Genomic DNA, 21,998 nt, shown 5'->3' on the forward strand with positions numbered 1-21,998 from the left:
CTGCGCTAACTGGAATGGTTTACATTTTTAGCAGATTGCATGAAAATGCACCATCGGACTGAAGCCCAGTATGCCTCAGGTGCACTTGCAAGTGTAAATTTAACCAACAAATGCCTCCAAAATATATGTGTGTCCGTATCGTTACAAGCTAACAACTTGGAATTCATTACCACTTTCTGGATGAGACATGCTCTCAATACCTCTAAGTAAGATCTTTTTGATGCTGCCTTTAGTGTAAAACCTATTTATAGCTTTACAGTTACAAAGCCAGCTTAGGTCAATATATATGTGTTACAGAATAAATACAGCTTCTAGCCATCCTGGGAGAAGGATTTTGACCCTGAATGTCTTTTCCATGTGAGCCATGAGAGTGGAAGGAAGGGATGTCTTGAGCTCCTGCTGGGACTCTGCAGTCTCAGTTCTTAGGGATATATCCGGGCCGGAAAACCAGAAGCCTCTGCACTTGCCTTTGTGCCAACAGAATCCTATCAGCAAGGTCACAGTGAGTCATTCCAATCACAAATTGCTTCTGAATAAAATAACTTCAATTTAAGCAGAAATTATTTAAAATTCATATATTCCTTCTTCCTCTTTCAGAGAGCAGACTCCATTTCAAACAGGTATTATCCCTATTTCAAATCAGACAAAACAAACAAAAATATCTAGAAGAATCCTTTCCTCTACTTCTTCCTAATGCAGAGCCTGCTCTACATCCTCCTCTCCATGCCCAGAGCCAAAATTTATGATAGAATTATGTGGGCTAACCAGGAAAAAAACACAAAACCTCCATTATGCTGAGTTTTAAAAACAAGCTAAGAGAAAACAAATAACTGAATGGATACCAGGCTAAATAGAATATCCCTAATCTGTTTTGCTGAAGGTAAAAACACAACACCACTTTTTAAGATGTTCAGAGTTAGGGTTCAGAATTAACAGTGATCATGAAAGATTCCCTCTTTTAGATAATTATCACCTGAGAAAGGTGTCTCCATACCAGTTAACACTCAAGCCCATCTCTTCAAGCTATACTTTTTCTTTTTTTTCTTTCCTTTAGAGAAAGAGAGATTATTACACATAGATTATCAAATTAAAAATAAATACATGTTGAAGATCCAACACTGAGATATACACCAGATTATAAATTATCATACATTCTCTTCAAATTCGTAGATTGTTCCTTTTTAATAAACATCCTTATTGTGTTTTTAGGCAGTTTTTTTCCAGCTATTTATTTATACTTTATTATCCATTTAAATTCCTATGGCCTTGTTTGTGAAAACAAATGAAATATAGATTTATTTATAAAAACATACCAAAGACCATTTATGTAAATAAATTTCCCTGCAATGATAGTAAGATAAATATTTGTGTTCGAAGACAATTGACTATTTTTCTACAGGAACTTAATTTCTATGGGAATTAAAGCATGTTTTTGAGAAAAGTCAACTTTTTATGGATAAAAACACAACAACAGTATTTGGACAGGCAGCCAAAACTATGATATATTTAGAATAGAGCAAAAAGAACAAATCCAGCATCCAACATACACAGTTTCCTTACAGTTAGACCACATATCTACATAAAAATTATCAGATTATAGATCACATCTATAGCAGCTCCTCTCAAAAGAGTAGCCCAGATGAAAAATCAAGTATCTCACTGTATATACATAGTTTGGTTACTTGGTTACTCAGTTTTTTAAAGCAAAGCTGCACTTGTGGACCTTGCACACCATACATACATCCTTGGGTCAAAGAAATATGGCTTTAGGAAGTGAGAGAATATTTCTCTTACTCAATGAAGTACTTTTCTGCAACTACATTGTACTGTGAAAAGAAATTGCAATTTAAATGTAGGTTTACTAATTAATAATTATCCTGACAGAACTGAAGTAGACTCTTCTTCTTCCTATCAGTTCCTCACCTCCTCAGTCTTTCCCAGGAAACAGCAAGAAGGAAAAGGTAGAAAACAGATATATAAAATTTATCAGGTTCCTTCTTGTAAGAGTAATGACATGGTTTCAATGATGGTAATTCAAAAAGTAGCATTCACAGTGCATTGTGAAAGCTGAAGATAGCACTGCATGAAGAAATCAATATTTCTATAAAACCAACATCGTTACCACAAGGTCTGATAGTCGAGAGTTCTTTTCAGTACCAAATGTTTTTCATGCACATGTACACCTTCACTGACAGCATTACAGCCCTGTTCACTTCTGGTTGTTTCCCTATAGCTATATGCCATAATGTCAGTATTCTCAGGATCTCCTAGCGCCATTTGAAGTGTTTTCAGTTTGCAGATCATTAACAGTGTTCCAGTAAAGGTGTGAACTCCTCCATATAGGATTTTAGTCTAATGAGAATAATCTAGCTTTTCTTGGATTGAGGACACATGGGATGCCAAGAGTATCTGAGACTGTTTAAGCAGCTTCTTGTCTCTGGCTGCATTTCTCCTGCCTCTGAACTGCACCCCTGCATTTTGCCACTACCACTTGTGCAGGTTGAGCAGGATCAAAGAAACTGAGCTGGCCGAAAAAAATCAGGGAGAGGAGGGGTACCGCTAAAGGTTATTTTCCTGGAGGATTAATTTTGGAGTTTACCTTCCAGCTGCACAAACAGTACCAGCTGACAGCAGAGAAGGGCCAGGGACTGTGAGAGTGAGCAGGAGGTGGGCAGAGGTGGCTGAAACAGCCAGGGCTGCTGCAGGGAAGCCCTCCTACCATTGAGGAATCTCCTGCAGTAGTCCACTGAATTGGTCAGGACAATACTTGCGTGATTTTCAGCCCGTGATAACCTGCCCAGTGATTACTTACTGGGAGAAGGGTGTTCCAGTCACTCTTCCCCAGGTTTCCTAGACTCCTGCAGAAGACATGGCAGTAAAACTTTCTGATAGAAGGAATATTCCGAGCACAAACTGATAGCATATGCACCCATTCAGAAAGGGCTATTTTACAGTCATTCTATTAAAAGGACCTTACTTTAAAAACGACACAAGTACATCAAAATACTACTGGTAAAAATAGAGCCATGTAACATTAATAACATTCAGTTGCCAAATGTCACTGACATTTCTATTTCCTTGACCACCTGCTAGTTCAGACCTCCCTGAAAAAAAAAAAAGAAAAAAAAAAAAAGAGCTGTAACGTACAGCTTAAGTATTCCTAAAGTTACAGTACATGTGACTTCTATGAAGTCACCATGTCAACCTTTTTTTTTTTGTTTGTTAGTAAGATCTACATATTTACTTCTCCCAGGCTGGAACAACCAGCCATTTCATTCCTGAGAGGTTTGTATAAATTCACAATCTGTGAATTCTTAACTAAAACAACAGATATATGCTCAATATGATATATTTGTATCAGTAGCCTGATAATACTGAATTGATGTTATCTCAAACGTTCATAATTTCCTATTTTGTTTAGGAAGGACAGTCAGTTCTTAAATGTAACAGCATCTGACCAGTCTGCCTTGGGCCAGTGGTTTATCTATCACAGAAATTATCATTGTAATTATTTTAGTATTTGCACTATCCTAACATAGTACAGCCTAAACAGACAACACGATGTATGTTGGTGTAAAGGTGTACATGTAAAGGTGTGGAGAATGAACTAAGGGAAACTAAGAAGAACTCTGAAGAGCTGCAGTCATAAAAATAAGCACTCCTAGTAACACCACGAAGTTACAGCTAGTACATATATCTCAGATCACTTTTCAATCAATGTAACACACCAGTTTTCCTTCAGCAAATGGATTTATTGACGTTAACTTTTATAACCATGTACAGCACCTATGCATCTCCCATTGGAAGAATATCCAGCGATAAACCTAATGTTAGTGTAACACACAGCTTTACCCAACAATTCTCATTACATTTCTAACAACAAACAGTGGTGTACTCCATAGATGGTCATAAATGGCCAAAGCATCCAGATGATCAAAAGAATTAAATGTAAGACTCTTATCAAAAAATAATGCCTGATTCTGGATTCCTTCGCTTTAAATTTTATTCAATGCTGTGTTCTGTAAGTGCTATGAATTTTAATCTACATACCAACAACAGATCTTGGCCCTTGATATTCATCAAAACTGCTGCCTGTCAAAATGAAAATCGGAAGGGCATTTTGCTGCTGACTCAGGAATCAACTCAAGTTAACTCTGAATTTTTCTCTCCATTTAATAGGCAAAGATCAAGACAAACTATCTAGTCCCTTTCCACTCCCCCTGATTGAATAAAAATCCCTCCAAACTTTAAAGTCTTGTTCTCCTCATTCAATCACTGAATTCCAATTGAAGGTACCAATTATCAGGGTGCCTTTTGTAAACAGTTGATCATCTCAAAAGAAAGAAAAACTCCAAACTGTCTACTTGCAATTATGGTAATAAAGAACTTGTAGTCACGAACATCTCATGTCAGTGATGAACGTGTGAGATGAATGTCTCCAAAGACCACCAATTACCTCTTTCCAGCCATTCAGTTCAACGAGAGTTCATTTGAGGTTGCACATTAAATTCAAAGGAGAACAAGTGGTATCAGTGGTCTCAACAATTTACCAAACTCCATCTAAAACATCTGCATTTAAAGTGTAACCACAGTTTGGACATTTTTAATTAGTCCATTTCTAGACCACACAGAGAGAATTATTTATGTAAACTAAGCCACCATATCTAATAGTAACATAACAACATTCTGTAAATATTTAAGAAAGTAAAACTCCAATTTTCAGAGAGAGCAAAAATCAGAGAGCAATTGATCATAAAATGATTAGCATTGCTCTAGTAAGAGAAACAAAATTCCAATCAAAAGGAAAAAAAAAAAAAGCACACATACAGCTTAAATGTAATATACTACTGCACGAGAGTTTAACTTCAGCACTGCTCACTCAGCTACACAAAACACAGAATCTAGATTAATATACAAACATGTTTTGTTTCACAGTGAGGTACATAAAGCTTCTAACTTTAGTAGGCTAAGGCTAAGAAAAGATTGCCTGTTATGATAAAGAGTTTCACATTTCTGACGTATCCATACCAATTACTGTTTGTGAAGAAAGGCACCATATTATTTATCCATCAACAGTTTGCTTCTGCATCCAATCCTTGAGGAATGAAGATGGATTATCTGAGGGTCAGCAACCTACTGACCATCATGGACCCAGAGAACTAAAACACACATTCATGTGTACAAGTACCCAACAGCATTTATTAAAAAAAAAATCAAAAAATAGCTCGTTTGTAAACATATTACAAAATTCTGTTAGTTTTTTCCTAGTGGTGTCAGCAATATATTCCTGTAAAACTAACCAGCTGTGTTACTGTTTCCCGTTTACAAACAAATAAGAACACACGCTTGTGCATATTAAATTGCCTCACATTTGAGTTAAAAAGGCACAGCATCCAAACCGTCCAGCATGACACAGGCATTCCCAGCCCTCCGACTGACCTCCCAGCTGCATGGTTCAAGAGTAACAACATAAAAGAAAGACATTTAGTGCAAATTGTTTATTAGGAAGGGCTTGCACCTTGAAATGTCAATTCAGACCATCCTTGTGCAGGGATGGGATGCTGTCAATTGCAGTCTGGGAAAACCACCTGTAAAATGTGACGTTTAAATGTATGTTGGCATACATTTGGCAGAAGAATTGGCACAGCTGCTGTTGGTGGTCGTTCACTCACATGAAGGCACGGTTACGGTCACAGTTGAGTTTTTTCATGGGCTAGCGATGGTTTGCAAGGAAACAGACCTCGGAGGTGAGCAAACAAGCAACTTCCACTGGCAATAGTCCCCTGCTTGTGCTGGGGTCTGGTGGTGGCAGCACCGCAGCTCTCTCGCTTGCAGGCTGTGACCTTAGGGAGCTGCACCATCCCCTCATGGACCAATGGCTGCCTCATCCGCCGCAGCTCCAGCTGGCAGGCAGGCCCAGCTGGGAGGCAGACCTCCAGGCACGGGGCGGCTGGGAGCTGTAATTCAGCAGCTCAGTCGGCGAAGCGCTGCAGCAGGTGGTCGTCACCGTGCCGGGCGCTACCACTGTCCAAGAAGCGCTCACAGGGGAACTCAATGAGGTCGGCCTCGCTGAGTGCACAAGCAGCACCACGGGGTGGACGGTGGGACTGGAAGCCCGAGAAGTCGGCGGACACACCGGTGCCCATGGAGCGGAGCGGCCGGCGGGTGGAGTAGAGCTGCCGCACATGAACGGGAGCCGCCTTCCTCCGCCGCCGCCCCAGCACCTTCTTCCGAAGCAGGCGGGAGGCCCAAGCGGCCAGCGCAGCAAAGAGCAGCAGCGCGTTGACCGCCAGCAGCACCAGCGTGAGGAGCTGCTGGTCGGGGCCGCGGGGCCCGCCCGCCGCCACCGCGCCGCCCTCGGGCAGGGTGACCAGCCCCGCACAGTGGTCCCGCGGCGCTACTGGGCACACGCGGCCGCCGAGCACACCCTCGACGCACACGAGGTAGGGGGTGTCCGGGCGCAGCTCTCGCAGCGTGGCGGCTGGCTCGCCGCGCTCCGGCAGATAGACGAAGCGCTGGAACTTGACGGCCGCGCCGAAGCGGTCGAAGAGCAGGCGGAAGCGCGCGGGGCCCAGCAGGCGGGGGCTGCGGTGAGGCCGCACGGCCCAGCGCACCGTCACCGAGCTGGAGCCCACCGCCTCCACCGACAGGTTGCAGAGGAACAGCTTGTTGAAGTCGCACGGGTCAGACACCAGTGGTGGCGCGCCGGAGGATGGCACAGAGCGGGGCTTGCCGCCGCGCCGGGGCCAGGCCACGCTGGGTGGCACCGGCCCCGAGGCCTTGGGGCGGGCAGGCGGCGGTGTGGGGCTGGGAGCCTCCGCCACGCCCTGCGATGCCGCCGTCTCGTCTTCAGGCGCCGCCAGCAGGCGGGCAGTGGAGGCAGACGGAGGAGGCACGCCCGGGGGCCCACGAGGCTGCCCTACGGCCCTGCTGCTATTGGCACCGAGCCCTTCAGCAGCCGGCGGTGGGGATGCGGAGGAAGAGGCGCTGCTGAGGCAGGGGCTGCCGTCGGGTGGCGGTGGCAGCTGGTTGTCCTGCAGGTAGTCGAGGTACTTGCCAGCCAAAGCAGGCGGCAGGTGGCACTGCACGAAGACGGTGAGCAGGCGGCCCTGCGAGTGCCAGGCCCCCAGCCAGCGCTTGAGGCCGCGGAGCCGGCAGTCGCAGCTCCAGGAGTTCCCTTCCAGCTCCAGGCGGTAGAGAGCCGGGCTGGAGGCGAAGAGCTCACCGGGGAGCGTGACCAGTGCGTTGTCTCGCAGGCTGAGCTCCCGCAGGTGGCCGAGACGGCCAAAAGTGGTGGGGTGCAAGGCGGTCAGCGCGTTGCGGCTCAGATCCAGCGCCTCCAGGCTGCTGAGCGGCTCCAGAAGCGTGGCAGGAAGGTGGCTCAGCTGGTTACCCTCGAGGCGCAGCTCTTTCAGCGAGCCCAGCCCCGTGAAGGTGTCCGGTGCCAGGTGAGCCAGTCGGTTGCCACTGAGCGAGAGCTTGGCCAAGGCGGGCAGGTGCTGAAAAAGCCCCCCTGCCAGCTGCTGCAGGCTGTTGCTGGCCAGCAGCAGGGTGTGCAGGGACCGCAGTGGGCCAAAGAGTTCCGGGTGGCGAAGGGAGCTCTGTTGGTTCCCAGAGAGGTCAAGGAAGCGCAGCCTGGCCAGGCCGGTGAACGCACCGCGGCTCAGCCAGCGGATGCGGTTGGACTCCAGGTGCAGGTAGAGCAAATTGGGCAGCCCCGAGAAGGTTGAGTCGCCCAGCGAGCCGAGCTCGTTGCCATCCAGGCGCAGCTTGACCAGGCTGCTGAGGCCAGAGAAGGAGGCGGCGCTGAGGCGGCCAATCTCGTTGGCATTCACGTAGAGGATGCGCAGCTTGGCCAGCGCGCTGAGCGTGCCGGGGGCCAGCGCAGGCAGCAGGTTGTTGCCCAGGTAGAGCTCCTCCAGCCGGCCCAGGCGCTCAAAGGCCTTGGGATGCAGTGAGCGGATCCGGTTGTACTGCAGGTCCAGGCGCTGGAGCCCGGCCAGGCGGTGGAAGTCGAAGGCGGAGATGTTGGCGATGAAGTTGCCTCCCAGGCTGTAGGTGAGGACATCCTGGGGCTCGGCGGCCTTAGGCACGGAGCGCAGGCCCCGGTTGGTGCAGAGGAGGTGCTGGTGCTGCTGGCAGTCGCACGGCTCGGGGCAGATGGGCTCGGCCGCGGGCAGCAGCAGGAGGAAGAGTGCGACGGAGCCCCACAGCACCATCAGGCGGAGCCGGCGCCGCGCCCCCATCCCGGGACGAGCCGAGGGCTACTTCCCCCGGCGGCTTTGTGTCCCTCCGGCATCCCACCGCTCCCCGGCGGCTGCTAATCGGCCCCTCCTCTGCTCCGCGCCGGACCGGGCTCCGCGCTGGGCGGGCGGGCGCCGCGGCCGGTGCAGGTCGCGGTGCCCGACACCATGGGATCCCGTCACCGGTGCCGGCCGGGGCGGGGAGCGGCGGGAGGGAGGCGGGTGCCGGGCTCTGCTCGGGGCCGGTGCCGCAGAACGGAGCCGAGCGGCTGCCCGCTGCTCCGCCGGCTCTCCCGGGGGCGGAGGGGGCGGGCGGAGCGCGGGGATGGGGCGGGCGGGGCGGGGGGAGCCGGAGAAAGACGAGCTCCGAAAGTGACCGAGAAAAACTCAGCGGAAATTCGTACTTCCCACACCGTGCCCTGGGGGAGCGGAGGATCGGATGGAGCGGGGGAGATGGAGCGCGGCAGGGAGGGAAGGGAAGGGGGCGGGAGCCCGCGGCTCGTCCTGGCTCGGCCCGGCCCCGGCAGCGAGCGGGGGCCAAAGTGGGAAAGTGGGAATTGGAACCGGCTGCGGCCGCCTAACGCCACATGGGCTGCAGACAGAGCTGCGCATCGGGAGGGGGAAGGGAGGAGGAGCACGCGAGCCACCCCCATCGCCGTCTCCCTTTTTCAGGTCGCATTTAGGAACCTGCCAAAAGCAATAGTTACGGTTTGCCCCAGATTAAGGGCTAGGTTTTGTTTCAGCAGATGGGCAGTCAGAGGAATAAGTCACCCATAGCACCTCAAGGAATGAGTTTTCCTTCTTCCTCTGCACCAGCCTGCTCAGGAGGTTCCCAGCACAGTGGCCAGTGAAGATGTAGCTGAGCATCTTCAGCTCCATGAGGCTCTTTGGATGCTCTGTTGAAATGAGTTCCATTTTTCAAAAATCTTCTCTCTCAACATTATCCAAATTCCAAGTGTAATGAAGGTGTCAGAAAGCGTGCTGAAAAGCAAGTAGGCTGTGTACCCGTCCATTCACTGTCTTGCTTTTCTTTCCTGTTGGCATGAATTTTGTTTCCTAAGATACTGCCAGTGGAGTAAATGAGTGTCTAAGGGCAGGAAGAAATGAGTATATATGCAAGCTGTTTAAAGCTGTCACATACAACAAGAGAAGGGAGATAACGCCCAAAATACCATGTTTGAAATCCCATAAATACTTTGGGAACTGTGAACTTGTGCCCAACCACATACATTTGAATACTCTTCTGGATCATGCCTGTTCTTACACCAGAAAGAAGGCTTCATATAGTGGCAGCTGTGTTTGTAGTGGCAGTGTCAATGTAAGCAGATAGTGCGGTACAGGACTTTGTGCTGAGGCCCTGTTGCCCATGATTATGGAGGGGCACTACTTGGAGCTAACTCTGCTGAGTTCTTCTGTCTCATTGTTGGAGAATAAAAAAGCATGCTCCAAGTCTGCTCCAAGGATGAAGCAAAGTATTCTACATGGAGACTGTCGGCAGATTTGCTTCAAAAGCACAGTATCAGGCAGAAGAAATCTTAAAGTCATGGATCAATCAATGGACTGTCTCTATGAACATCTTGATTCTTAGTTCTTGTAGTTACACAAGGCTTTATGAAGGGAAATAATTTTGTAGTGGTTACTGTGTTGTGCTGCTGTGGGAAATCATGTTTAGGAAAGGAGAGGACATTTTAGATAACCTGGACAAATTCTGCAAATACCTTCTAAAATCAAGTGAGCAGCTATGAATTATTATGTGCTCCTTGGGAAAACCCAGTGTGAATAACAGTTTACTGGAATATAGTTATGGCAAGGTGGGTTGGTTAAAGGGAGTTTGAATTTAAGGCTAGAGAGGTGTGTGTTTTGTTGGTGTTTTTTTTGTTTTGTTTTTTTTTGTTTTTTTTACAGAAGGCAGTCGTGATAGTCTGGAAGAGTAAGCAAAAAATATCCTAACTGTACCCCAAAGTCTACTCAGAGGGAAAGATGCCATAGCATATTGCCATCAAAAATGAAAAATTTCTAATTAAAAATAGTGGTGATCAGAGTTGTCAGATTCCAAATCCTGTTGACTTCTGAAGATTTTTCTGCTATCTTGTCATCAAACAAGCATGTTTTTAGATTTTTTATTTAGAATTGTGTAGTAAATTGTAGCTGCATTGTTTTCTGGGGATAAGCAGAAGTTTATTTGTTGAGTTTCTGGCTTGACTGTACATGCTTTATTTTGAGCAGTATGATCAGTTAGGCATTTTTTTCCTACAGTGGATCTAAGCAAGTTTCACATGATGAATTCTTTGCTGTTCCTTTTCCTTCTTTTTCTGTGTTACAAAAGATTCTCATTCAGCATTTGTTCGTGATTCTGATGCCCATGGATAAGAATCCAGAGCTTTTAACTCTTATTTACTGAATATGTATTTGCTTGCCAGGTTTTTTCTTTTCAGTGTCTATCATACCGTGTCTAATACTAAGGACAAAGTAGAGTGTTCTCCTTGCTACAAAGACTGTATTTTTTTTCTCACTCTCAAAATTACTATAGTACTGGAGAGGACACTCTGCTTAAGTTTTGTTTAATTGCAAGTAAAGCATAATCAAGTAACAATTTTTTCCTCCAACAAATTTGGTTAACTGTGGTGTGCTTTAAAAAGTGAAATTTGAGGAAACCATTCTGTATAACAGTATGCTTATTTTCAATTCCTTTGGGTTTCTTTTTTTGAAACACACTTGAAAGTTTAAGGGCAATTTATGAACTGTCCTTCCTGTAGAAGCACTGTAGATCTTTTTCTGTTCGTGTGTCATTGCAAATACTTCAGATATAAGTCAAATTATGTCTTTTGCAGTGGCATTGCTTTCGATTTATGTATTCTAACACTTAGCCAACATTGTTGTTTTCACTGGGTTTTGGGGAATTGTGCGTGTCAGAATTTTTGTTGAAAAAATCACTGGTGATGCTTAGGAAGAAAAATCATCATGCTTGTTCTTTCTCTGAAAATATCTTAAATCAGAAGCAGAATGCACAAATACAGTGCTTTTATTCTGACTTTTTTTTTTTAATTCAGGTAGGAAATTATTATTCAAAATACATTAGGAACGCAGCTGTTGAGAAAAAAATGCCACATTTGTTTTCCTACTTTGGAATAGAACTTTCTAACTGCAGTAGTTCTTGTTTCTTTATGCAAGCGCACAGTAACATTTTAAATGTGTGATTGAGAAATAGTAATTATTTACCACAAACTGAAAAAATAATCTATGAGAAACAGTTGGAAGATAACTACAAAAGTAGTATCTTTTTAAGTTTATCTCAAAGTACACCTTCATTATTAAGATTTAAAGCATGAGGACTGTTAAGAGGCATGAATAAGTTGCAAAACCAGAAGAGCTCTCTTTCATCTGATATATATCTGTACCTGTGATGATTGTGAGAAAACTGACCTTAAATCAGGATTTCATTCATGGCTAAATAGTATCCATATGGTTGTTATACCAAAGACTTTGGACTTCTTTGTTGTTGTTGTTTTTAATTTTTGGGAGATGTTATCTAGGTACTGATTAAGAGGGGCTGGTGGTTAAACATGGTGAATATATATTTGTGGGCAGAATACAAAATGGAGTGAAAAGAGCAGCATGCTTAGTGTGGCCTATCCCAGCATATACTCGGAATGTGGCAAAATCCATTAAAGAAGGAAGAATTACTTTTCCTCGATTCTGTAGCAGGAGAATACTTGGTGCCAAACTGGTAAGTTTAAGGCCAATGGCTCATAACTTTGTGTGGTTATTGGGCATGATAATGAGAGGTTTATCCCTCAGAAGAGCAATTTTCCATTAGTCTGTTCAGTTCCACTGCCCACTAAACATCAGGGGTGTTCTCATCTGAATTTATACAAAACATTTCTAGAAGTGTTAGCTTTAGTCTTTGTTTCTTACTGAGCCGAGTGGCTTAACAACACAGTTAAACAATTTGACTTTAGCATCACAATTCTCATATAAAACAAGACAGAAAGCTTCTGTAAATTGTTATATGGGATACACATGTTTTGTTGGTTACAATAAAAAAACTTAACTTGCAGTTATTTGACTTCCAATGTTACTGGAGATTGTGGTATACATCCTAACTCTGTCGACATAAATACATAACTTGTGAATTTTCAGATGAAATGTATAGAGTTGCAATCAAAATTTTGGTAATGTATCTTTACCATAAGCCCCTCTTAAAAGATAGAAATACCTTTCAATTCACCGCCACACTTTATTCATATCATGATTTTTTGGCAGTACACACATTTGTGAACAGCCATTTTCAAGGATGAAGCACAGGAAGAGTAAAAGTTAATCAAAAATCTCTGACAAACACCTTGGAAGCTCACAGAGAATGGCAACTGCTGCCATCAAGCCAGCCTGATGCGTTGGTTCTACAAAAACAAGGTCACGTATCTCACTCATTTTATGGTTTTGTTGCTTTCTTTCTTTGTATGATTTAATTAAAAAAAAACACCTTTTGATGCTTATATACATATATCATACATTTTATGTATAATGCTTTGCTCTGAAAGTAATGCCTCCTATTTTATGATGTTGTCCAGTGATGTCAGAGGTGGATTTTGGTGTACAGCATCACAGATTAAACCTTCTCACCAATATTCCATTATATGTTGTTGCCATGTGACAGATGGCAGTGGAGGGGCACTCTGACAAAATACATCTGATATGGAAACAGAGATGAAGCAAAGGTGTGGAATGGAATTCATTCATTTGAAAAAAAATTGTACCCACTGACATTCACTGGTTCTTGCTGAATGTTTCTGGAGACCAAATAGCAGATGTGAGCACAGTAGGGCAGTAGTGATGCGTTTCAGCAGTGGCAGTGGTGACAGTGACAGCAGGTCCCCTCTGTTGGTACAGATTGTTTCAAGTGTGGTATGGAGGGTCTTGTTCATCCCTAGTGAAAACACACAGAGAAAATCCCTAGTGAAAATGGTGGAGGGCACATTGAAAAACAGGGTTTTGTAGCTAAGAATTTGATCTATTAAATAGTGTTATAGTACTCTTTGTTTCTGTTGTAGTTTCCATTGAGATAACTAAAGTTATTCAGAGCAGCCTCTTTAGAAAAGCCCTAGAAAATTCATTTTCACTCAATGCAGCCCAGGCAAGCCAATTTGGATACCATGGATTAAATAGTCTTTTAAGTGGTCGCCATTTTGGTACTATTCTGTACGTCAGTGCCAGTAATGCAAATACCATAGTGTAGGAGAACATGAGAATTCTAGTGATAAATGTGGTGATATTTTTACCTTTAAAATTTCACAAACAGTTCATCTGTGTTGTGTAATTTATACTGGTTGCACTTACAGTTGTAATTCACATTTTAAATAAAACTTCTTCCTGATATCGTGGTTTGTGTTCATTCATAACGAAATGTCACTTGTGACATCCAGTTCTTCAGAAATAAAGCATGACTCCCAGAGCAACAGTTATTATTATATGCTTGTTCTGCTCTATGGAAGGAAAGCCACCAGATGTTTAATAGATATCTGCTCCCATTATCCATAGAAGCCTGTGGGCTATAAGGCTCTGCTGATTGCAAATACCATTAAATCTTTACCGAACTAAACATCTGAGTGAAGTATTTGTGTTTTATGACAAGATGCTAGTCTAGACGTGCTTTTAGCATCGAGGGTGTGTTTAGTCAAACAACCAAAACCTAGGGAGAATTTCACACAGTGTAGGCTATTCCTCTTGGACTTCCTCTGGGCAGGTAGTTCCAGGATTTTGTATTAACTATAGCAATCGATTATTTCACGTATATTAAACTGCCCAAGCAGTTTCAAATCTGGCTTTGGGGTTTCCCTGTATAGGCGGTGTTAAACAAATTGCATGTTTGCATGTTCTGTCTCTGCAAGGGAAAATAAGCTAGCTCCGTTTATACAGTTAAATGCAAATCAAGAGAAGGGTGCTGTTGCTAATATTAGTTCTTCATAACAATGAAGAAAGTGTCAGAAATCTGAATTCTGATGTGTAGCAATCTCTTCTAGTATGGATCTTTTATCACTGGCTTTCGCCTGGTAGATAGGGTGAATCATACTTGCAAAAGTCCAACCAATTATGTAGCTAATATATTTTGCATTAGCCAACGCTTACTTCCTGAGAGAGAAACTCTTTAACAGAAGTACTTATTTTTGTGTAGTTCTACATCTGTGACAGAAAGAAAGGAGAGAACCCTATTTGTGTCAGGATAAGAGTGGTGTAATTCATGTAAAACAAATGATTATGTAGCTTTTGTAGGGCTAATTAGCTGTTGCAGTGTCTGCAATTCTTTTGTATTATTATCTGTTTATATACTGAATCTTTGCAGTACTGTTAGACCAGTTTTTCCATAACTGGGTAACAAATCAGGCAAGTTTCTTGCAAACATTTTCTTCTTCTCTTTCTCCATAAAAGGATATGTGTACTTAACAGCAATCTCATTTATAATGGGTAATGCTCTCTTGCCATGTTATTAATGTGATAGATACTCTTTTCTATTCCAATCATCCCATTACTTGGAGAGTCTGTAGACAAAAACTGAAACACAAAATAGCACTTGGACCAGGACTCCATTTACCAACTGGTAAAAAATGTTCTGATAGACATGCACAGAAACAGAAAACATTCACCGTTTACTGTTAATTGACCTTTACAGTGTATCAGGTTAGAAGGGATCTTTCAGTGTCATTTAGACCAGCCTCCCAGCTATATCTAGTTGCTCCAAGCTCTGTCAAGTCTCCTCAAGTTATCCTCAAGGATGGAGGTATTGTAGTGCCTCTGGTCAACTAATGATGAAAAAATTTTTGTCCTATGTGGTCACAATTTTCCATGTTACAACTTCTGTTGATAGCTTCTTGTCCTGCCCCAGTGGCCTCTAAGAACAGTCTGATTTAGTCTCCTTTTTACCTTCCTTTGCTTACGGCTAGGCAAATTATTTTCTTTGAGCTCCTCCTCATACACTGACATGTACACTAGGCTTGCTTCAATATGTCAGTGTCTTTCTTGTACTGGGGTAGCCAAAACCCAGGAGTCAGTAAGGTGGTCATGGGACTGGAGCATCTCTCATGAAGAAAGGCTGAGAGAGCTGGGATTGTTGAGCATGGAGAAGAGGAGGCTCGGGGGGATCTCATCAGTGTGCATAAATATCTAAAGGGAGAGTATAAAGAAAATGGAGCTTGACTCTTTTTTGTGGTGTTCAGTGCCTGGACAACAGGCAGTGGGCTCAAACTGGAACAAAGGAGCTTCTGTTTGAACATCAGGAAACACTTCTTTACTGTACAGGTGACTGAGCACTGGCACAGGCTGACCAGAAGGGCTGTGGAGTCTCCTTGGAGATCTTCAAAAGTCGCCTGGGCATGGTTCTGGGCATTCTGCTCTGTGTGACCCTGTAGGGGGATGTGGACCTCATGACCAGAGGTCCCTTCCAACCTCAATTGTTCTGTCATTCAAAAACTGAGCCAAGTTCTTCCATGTGTTTACAAGGGTCCTTTATGTGCTCAGAAATGACATCCAGGAGGATCAGAGGCAATGCTAAGTTCCATGTAGTGGTTTGGATCCTCACTGCTCTCCTTGAAAATGGCCTTTTGCCAATCATCAGGAACCCCTCTCAATTCCTATAATCATTCAAAGTTAGTAGTGAGCAGCCTTGTCATGAAATCAACCAAGATGCAGCTTGTCTGGAACCTTGAATTGGCATATGTGCAATTATCTTTAGTAGTCCTTGACTTGATCATCCTTTGTTGTGGGCAATACTTCACTCCCACACGCTCCGCTACTAAGATGAAGGAGCTGGGAGACCTAAGAAAAATTCTTACCAGTAAAATGGTAAAATAAAATGGAGGTGCAAAGGCATTAAGTAGTTTTTATTTTTCCATCTCCTTTACCATTAGGTCCCTGCTCCGTTAAGCAGTGGTTTCACCTTTTCGTTGTGTAGTTACTGTTTTGCTGCCAATATTGAGGCCTTCCTCATTTTTGCTTTTCACATCTGTAGCTAGTTTCAGCTCCAGCCGAGTTTTGATTTTTTATGTCTGCATCCTGCATACTTAAGCAATGTCTTCCTTTCTCAAGGTAGTCTGATTCTTTACCCATCTTCGGTCATTCTCTGCCATACTTGCTTGGCTTCCTCAGTGTCTGAACTAATCATTCTTGTGCTTTGAGGAGGGTGTCCTTGAAAATCTGCCAGCTTTTCTGTGTTCCTTTGTCCTTCACTGCATCATCCCATGGGTCGTGCCAAGCAGCTTTCTGAACAAGGCAAGCTCTGCTTTCATGAAGATCAGGACTGTAACTGTTATAACTGGTCTTTCTCACTCAACTCAGGATTTTAAACTCTGCAGCATTATGGTTGTTGCAACTAAGGTTCCCTTCAGCATACACATCCCCACATGGTTCTTGTCTATTCAGGGAAGCAGGTCTAACAAACTCAGTTTGTCAGTAACCTGTATCAAGAAGTTGGCATCAAGATGCTTCATCCACATGTGCCCACAACACCTGTTTTTAGTGTAAATTAATCTTAAGTAGTTGAAAACTACATTAGACTTTATGTGTCTGACCCACTAGTTTTGTTTTTGTTGTCCTCTTTTTATGTTTTAATTAATATATGTATCTTTCTATATATGTGTATATATATATGGCTATTTACAAGGGTGGATAGCAATAGGACAAGGGAAAATGGTTTTAAGCTGAGACAGGAGGTTAAGTTAGATATTAAAAGGAAGTTTTTCACACAGGGGGTGGTGACACACTGGAACATGTTGCCCAAGGAAATTATGGATTCCCAATCCCTGGAAACATTCAGGGCCAGGCTGGATGTAGCTCTGGGCAGCCTAGTCTACTGGTTGGCAATCCTCCCCATGGCAGGAGATTGAAACTAGATGACCTTTGATGTCCTTTTCAACCCAGGCCATTCTATGATTCTATGATTTAAAAGTTCTGTTACTTACATACATTAACTATATTATACATTTTGTAGGCAGTCTAAGATATTTCTTTTTCACCCAATGCAGCCCAGGCAAACCAAAAGATTGGATGCTCATGTTAGACCCTGAACTGGAGTTACTCAGCATACCTTTGACATCAGTAGAGCCATGAGGTCATGTGATTTCAGCAAAGATATGTCCTGAAGTGATTTTAAAGAAAGTATTTGAACATATGATTAAGTTATGATTAGAAACATTGTCTTGATCATTGGGTTTAGTCATCTGTTACCAGAGAAAAATGCCACATGAGTTCTTCTACATCTTTTCAAGAAATTGCTTTGTTGGTTGTTTGTTTTTGTTTGTTTAGTTGTTTGTTTTTGTTCTTTTTGCTGCTACTGGAAGCATCTCACAACTTCCTGACAGTGGCAGGCAACTTTCCAATTTCTGATATAACTTCTTCCTGTTTAGTATTCATCCTCTTGAGGATCTAAATTGTCCTTTAAAGTAAAAAGCTCCGCTTTTCTCCTGGCATTTTAGTATTCTGATATTTATAGAGGACCCAGTTCTCTCCCTTCTGGCTCTTTTGCCGTGACAAACAATGCAAGCTGGCTTAAGCTGCTGTGAACAGATAGACTCAATTCCCCTGTGGATGCCAGTGTGTCTTGTCCCCGTTTGAGTTACTCTGTCTTAGATATAAATGATGGAAATCTATATGCAGCCCCAGTTAAAGGCTCTGTTGTGCCTGAAAAAAGTTTTTTATCTTAAAATTATGATCAGTTTGCTGTCACTTAAGGCAGTTTCATTCTTCCCTCTTCACTAACATGTCCATTTGTGGTGGTATTGAAATAGTAACTTTGCTAAATTTGATTGAAAAATCGACAACATTGTCAGTGCTTCTTAGTTCCACATCTTTGCTGTATATGGCTGTGTGTGGTACTTCGTGAAATCATTTTTAGTGAAAATTAAGGTGGTAAGACTGTTTTAAATCATCATTCAGTCTTAAGCACTAAACATTTCTGTATAAGTTGATCTGTGGAATATATGTGTATTTAGAGCGGCAGATGTAAGCGTTCTTTCTTTCACTTAACACTGGAGGCAATAAACTTTTGGAGCAGAGAAAAACATATTTTTGATCTTGTATTGCAAATGGCTCTGTGCAAACACTTTCATTTGTGTAAGTGCCTTGGTAAAGTGTTTGTAGAATTTTTCAAAACATTTACTAATTAAAATGAGAGAATCTATAAAAACCAAAGTAAAAGCAAAAGCATTGCGGTTCTTGTATTCTTTCTATTTGTATAAACATTTCCATTTTGATTACACTGTACTTAATACCACATGATTAAATGTCATTTTGGGTCAAAGCTGTTGCTAATGCTATAGCTAAGAGTTATTTAAAGTGGTTGATTTATTGGTAATATTCAGTTAGACAACACAGTATTGGGTTACAAGTTACTTCAGCTAAATATATTCAGTTAGTTCAAAAGAGGAGTAAATAATGCTGTGCAGTATTAGGGACAGAAAAAGATGTTTGCCATGACAAGTAGCTTAATGTGTAGAGCTGGTGAGTAAAGGTTTGTAAGAATATCCAATATAAATTATAAGGTACTCTGATACTCTTAGAGTCTAGAACTATGTGGGCTAGGTGATAGCAGTGTAAGGTGAAGTGTATGGGAACTATTGATCATGGCCTGAACCTCTGATTGACCACCTGAGGCAAGCAATGAGTCAGCCGTGGGAGCACAGGTGAAGGCGATTCAGCTGTACTACTGGAAGGGGTGGAGCCTGGCTGAGCTCTCCTAGACCCCATTTAAGGACTGACTGCCACTGAGGAAGGATCTCTTTCTGGAGGTCACTCCTTGTGGAGTTTACTGTGAGCCTATGACGCTGGTGAGCATTTCCATTCATTTTTATTATCTTTCTATCACACATATCACACCTTTCTATCACAGTAATCTTACTAAGCCTAACCTTTGTACACATATTGATTGTGCAGTAGAGATAAAGGTGGCTGGAAAAAATTATACCTGGAGTGTATTGATAATTACTCTAAAACTTGCTGGGTTTGTCAGCTTTGGTTCTGCAAGGATTTATGCTACGTCTGCTGTGCAGTATTTCATTAAAAATCTGGGTGATGGAGTAGAATATTCTCATTTAATTTTTCTGGTAATGCTATGCAGGGGAGGGAATGTAGATATTGGAAGGTAAGATTCGAGTTCAAAATTCACTTGACAATTAACTTGTCATAGGAAAAAATGTAGTTTGTAATCCCCCAAAAATAATGAAGAAAAAAATGTAGCCAGGGAGAGCAGCAAGAACACAGAGAGCAGTTTGGGGAGTGCGTGAGGGTACGTAGGACTGGGCCACTGCGGTTGAGAAGTGACAGCAGAGGAGACTATAGCAAACAAATCTTAGTGGCGGTACGGCCATGGCGTGCTGACTGCCAAAAGCTGGGAGCATGGTAGGAGGAGAAATCTTCTGTTGCTGCTAGCTGTGACTTTTAGGACAGGGACGGCTGGTTGGTTTAAAACATGCTGATAGTCATTCTTGGGAGCAGGCTGTTAGGATGTATGAACCTTTAGGTTTAAGTTTTCTTTGGGTTTAAGTTTTCAGCGGTAAGTAAGAATACTTTGTAATGTACATGCCTGTTTTCTTCACCTCTGTATGTAGGAGGCCTTTTGTTAAAAACGTGGAGGGACAGGAAGGGGTTACTTTTATTTTTGGGATGTTTAACCAAGAAACAAACCTCAATAAGTTAAACTTGAGAGGCTTGTCACCTGCCTTGTAGTCATTACAATTTAAATATTTATCACAGCTTCTGCTGACTAAAGCTGCAACTTTAGCTTAGAGGTCACTTCTGAAAAAATCAGACTTCCCAGATGTTTCAAATTAGACAGCCTTGAAATAAAGGGCTCCAAAACTGTGGGGGTTTGTGAGGTGATCTGTGATAGAAACAAAGATAGTCTAATTCTCTGTGGTAGCATTTATGTGTTTGGACTGAATAAATACTTTTTCTCTTTAAACCTTCTAGTTCTTGTCTCCTGTCCTGCTGGCATAATAGTCTCTTGCCACTATGTTCCCTGTCACTATACAGAATTCCTTCTTATTTGTAAATAATTGTGCAATATTTAAGGTCAGACTGTGTATTAAATAAACATAAGTATTTCATGGCATTCAAAATTCTGAAGTTTCCTAATGAAGTGCTTAACTTTTTGAATCATAGCACAATTGAATTTCATGCTTACCGGTTTTAACTTAAATTGTTAATGCATAAAATGGTCTAACATTGCTGTAGACTGGTGACACTGTATTTTTCTTAATGTGTTATATAAAGAAAATATCCAGATCTAAAATATTTTTGTTTCCTGTATCCTCCCAGGTATCACCTGATGCTTGTGCTTGACAGTCACTGCCTTCAGGTAACTCTGGAGTTACTTGGGTGGTGGATGCTGAGTGATGTTCTAAACTGGGTGTTTTTTCTGATTAAGAAGTTCTACATATTTCTCATGTAGCACATTGTGTTTAGAATATAAATTTCTGTAGTCATATAAGATATCATTTCTATTTCTTGCATAATATGAGTAGAATAACATCGAGTAGTGTCTTGAGACAGGGCTTGTGCACCAAGTCTGCTTTAATTAGACCTTGTAAAACTAATTGTCAGGAAAAAACATAAATTAATGCTGGATATGTAGATATCTTCATCAATACTGTTCTGTCAGGGTTGTTTTAACTCACTTTTATTTTTTTTCCTTCCCATCTGTTTTTTTTTTTTTTACCATGATGGATAGCATTTGTGCACAAATTCAGTAAAATAATCCTGTATGAAAGTTAACATCCTGAAAGTAATAAAACTTAAAAGAAGCTATGTCTGTGATGGACTGCTTGTTAACAGCGATCTGTAGGATCAGTGCAAACATATCATGTTACAGATATTTTGTTCTTAATCAATATAGGCTTCAGAGGCAGAGGAAGGGAGTAAGGGCAGAAGGGAGAGCTGCAGACATAAGAATCTTTCTGGTGTATGTATTTTCAGAATTCTTACAGTCATTCTCAGCTGATGTTTTTACACCATAGTTTATTACTGTAATTGGCTGTAATTGCTTCAGTAGGTTGGAAGTGACTGCCCAGCTTTAGTTACTATATTCTATATATACTCTTTTCTTGTATTTCTTCTTATAAAAGAAATGAAACATATATGAGTAATGCCACCAGAGTACTTGTTTAATACAGTCTAGTGCTATCCAGCCTCAAAATCTGGAGACTGGTCTGATTTACATATAATATACTGATTTAGGTGGAATCTCTACAATATACTTGTGTCTAAGGTACAACACACACGTACTTTTCTTAAGGGAAAGTTACTAATTGATTTGCAGTAAGTGCAGAATGCTGGGTTTGTATTGATTTTTCTGCCTCAGTGAGTCACCAGGTAAGTCAAAATTTACAGCCAGGTCTTTCAGTGGCATAGTTTATCAGGGCGTTACAGGCTCTTCCTTACATTGGTTGAAATGCTGGCACTTTAACAGGCTATGTTTTTACTCACCCCCCCGTAAGCATTTTAAAATATTTCCTAACCTGAAAAGGTATGTATGTGGCTGAATTACCATGAAAATTAAATATACAAGAAAATAAGTCTTGTTTATTTCTCACTGGCAACAATGACGTGTTCAAAACCTAAATACAATAGGAATGGAGGAAAAGAATGGTCATAACTTTTCAGTTGTACCATCAATATTGTTTGTGCTGTAAAACAAATGAGAATGTGAAATAGGTCACTCATTAAGACTTTCTAGGGACTTAACCATGTATAGTAACCATGTAATAAGGC

At 42.3% G+C, this 21,998-nt stretch overlaps 1 protein-coding gene across 1 annotated transcript; it reads right to left on the reverse strand.

The window, feature by feature from the left end:
* Positions 1-3,731: 3,731 nt before the first annotated feature.
* Positions 3,732-8,574, reverse strand: TRIL (TLR4 interactor with leucine rich repeats). Its single transcript, XM_010712854.2, has one exon. It carries the CDS (start codon positions 8,244-8,246, stop codon positions 5,973-5,975), a length of 2,274 nt encoding a protein of 757 aa, XP_010711156.2. The 5' UTR covers positions 8,247-8,574; the 3' UTR covers positions 3,732-5,972.
* Positions 8,575-21,998: the final 13,424 nt, after the last annotated feature.

Source organism: Meleagris gallopavo, chromosome 6 (assembly GCF_905368555.1).
Source record: "Meleagris gallopavo chromosome 6, MGAL_WU_HG_1.1, whole genome shotgun sequence".
Taxonomy (NCBI): domain Eukaryota; kingdom Metazoa; phylum Chordata; class Aves; order Galliformes; family Phasianidae; genus Meleagris; species Meleagris gallopavo.